Genomic DNA, 498 nt, shown 5'->3' with positions numbered 1-498 from the left:
GAGCAGGTCAGAGTTTAAAACCAGTTGACAAATGACTCCCAACAATCAAACTTGAAGCCTAACCTTTGTGTCAATTGTTTGCTCTTCCAGTTGAAAGCTTTCTCTACGATCCAGTTTCACGATGGAAAGCTGATGACCAATAACTTCAGACCGGTGCAGCCCCTCAATGGCCGGCAGGTGTTCTACTCGGGAGGCGCTGTGGTCCTGGTCAGTTCGACTCTCCTCATGGCGGCTCTGGTCACAGCGTTGGGCCTGACCCAGTGGAACTAGAGCGAGGCATCCCGTGCTGCACTGCGACATCCATGAACACAAACAGATCTGCATCCATCCTCAGCTGAGCTCTTGTTTCTTACATCCTTTTCACGCTGCTCCTAAGGTGATGGACCACGTCGTAGTGCAGGGAATGGTCACATGGTGGGTTTTTTTTACCCTTACAACACAAATGACAAAAGTGTTTGAGGAAAGCCTTATGAAAGGTGCTGTAGGGGTTTGATCAGC

At 49.6% G+C, this 498-nt stretch overlaps 1 protein-coding gene across 1 annotated transcript in view; it reads left to right on the top strand.

Annotated features, from left to right (window-relative positions):
• Positions 1–480, top strand: part of LOC106512061 (carbonic anhydrase 4) — a gene marked incomplete in the record, with an annotated part of 3844 nt that extends 3364 nt beyond the window's left edge. The window contains 1 exon segment of the mRNA XM_014000758.1: positions 91–480. Coding sequence (XP_013856212.1) covers positions 91–270 — 180 coding nt within the window.
• Between the last annotated feature and the right edge of the window lie 18 nt (positions 481–498).

The sequence above is a fragment of the Austrofundulus limnaeus genome, unplaced genomic scaffold (genome assembly GCF_001266775.1).
Source record: "Austrofundulus limnaeus strain Quisiro unplaced genomic scaffold, Austrofundulus_limnaeus-1.0 Scaffold4064, whole genome shotgun sequence".
NCBI classification, from domain to species: domain Eukaryota; kingdom Metazoa; phylum Chordata; class Actinopteri; order Cyprinodontiformes; family Rivulidae; genus Austrofundulus; species Austrofundulus limnaeus.
Note: the sequence above shows the minus strand (reverse complement) of the source record. Positions and strands in the feature narration are given on the sequence as shown.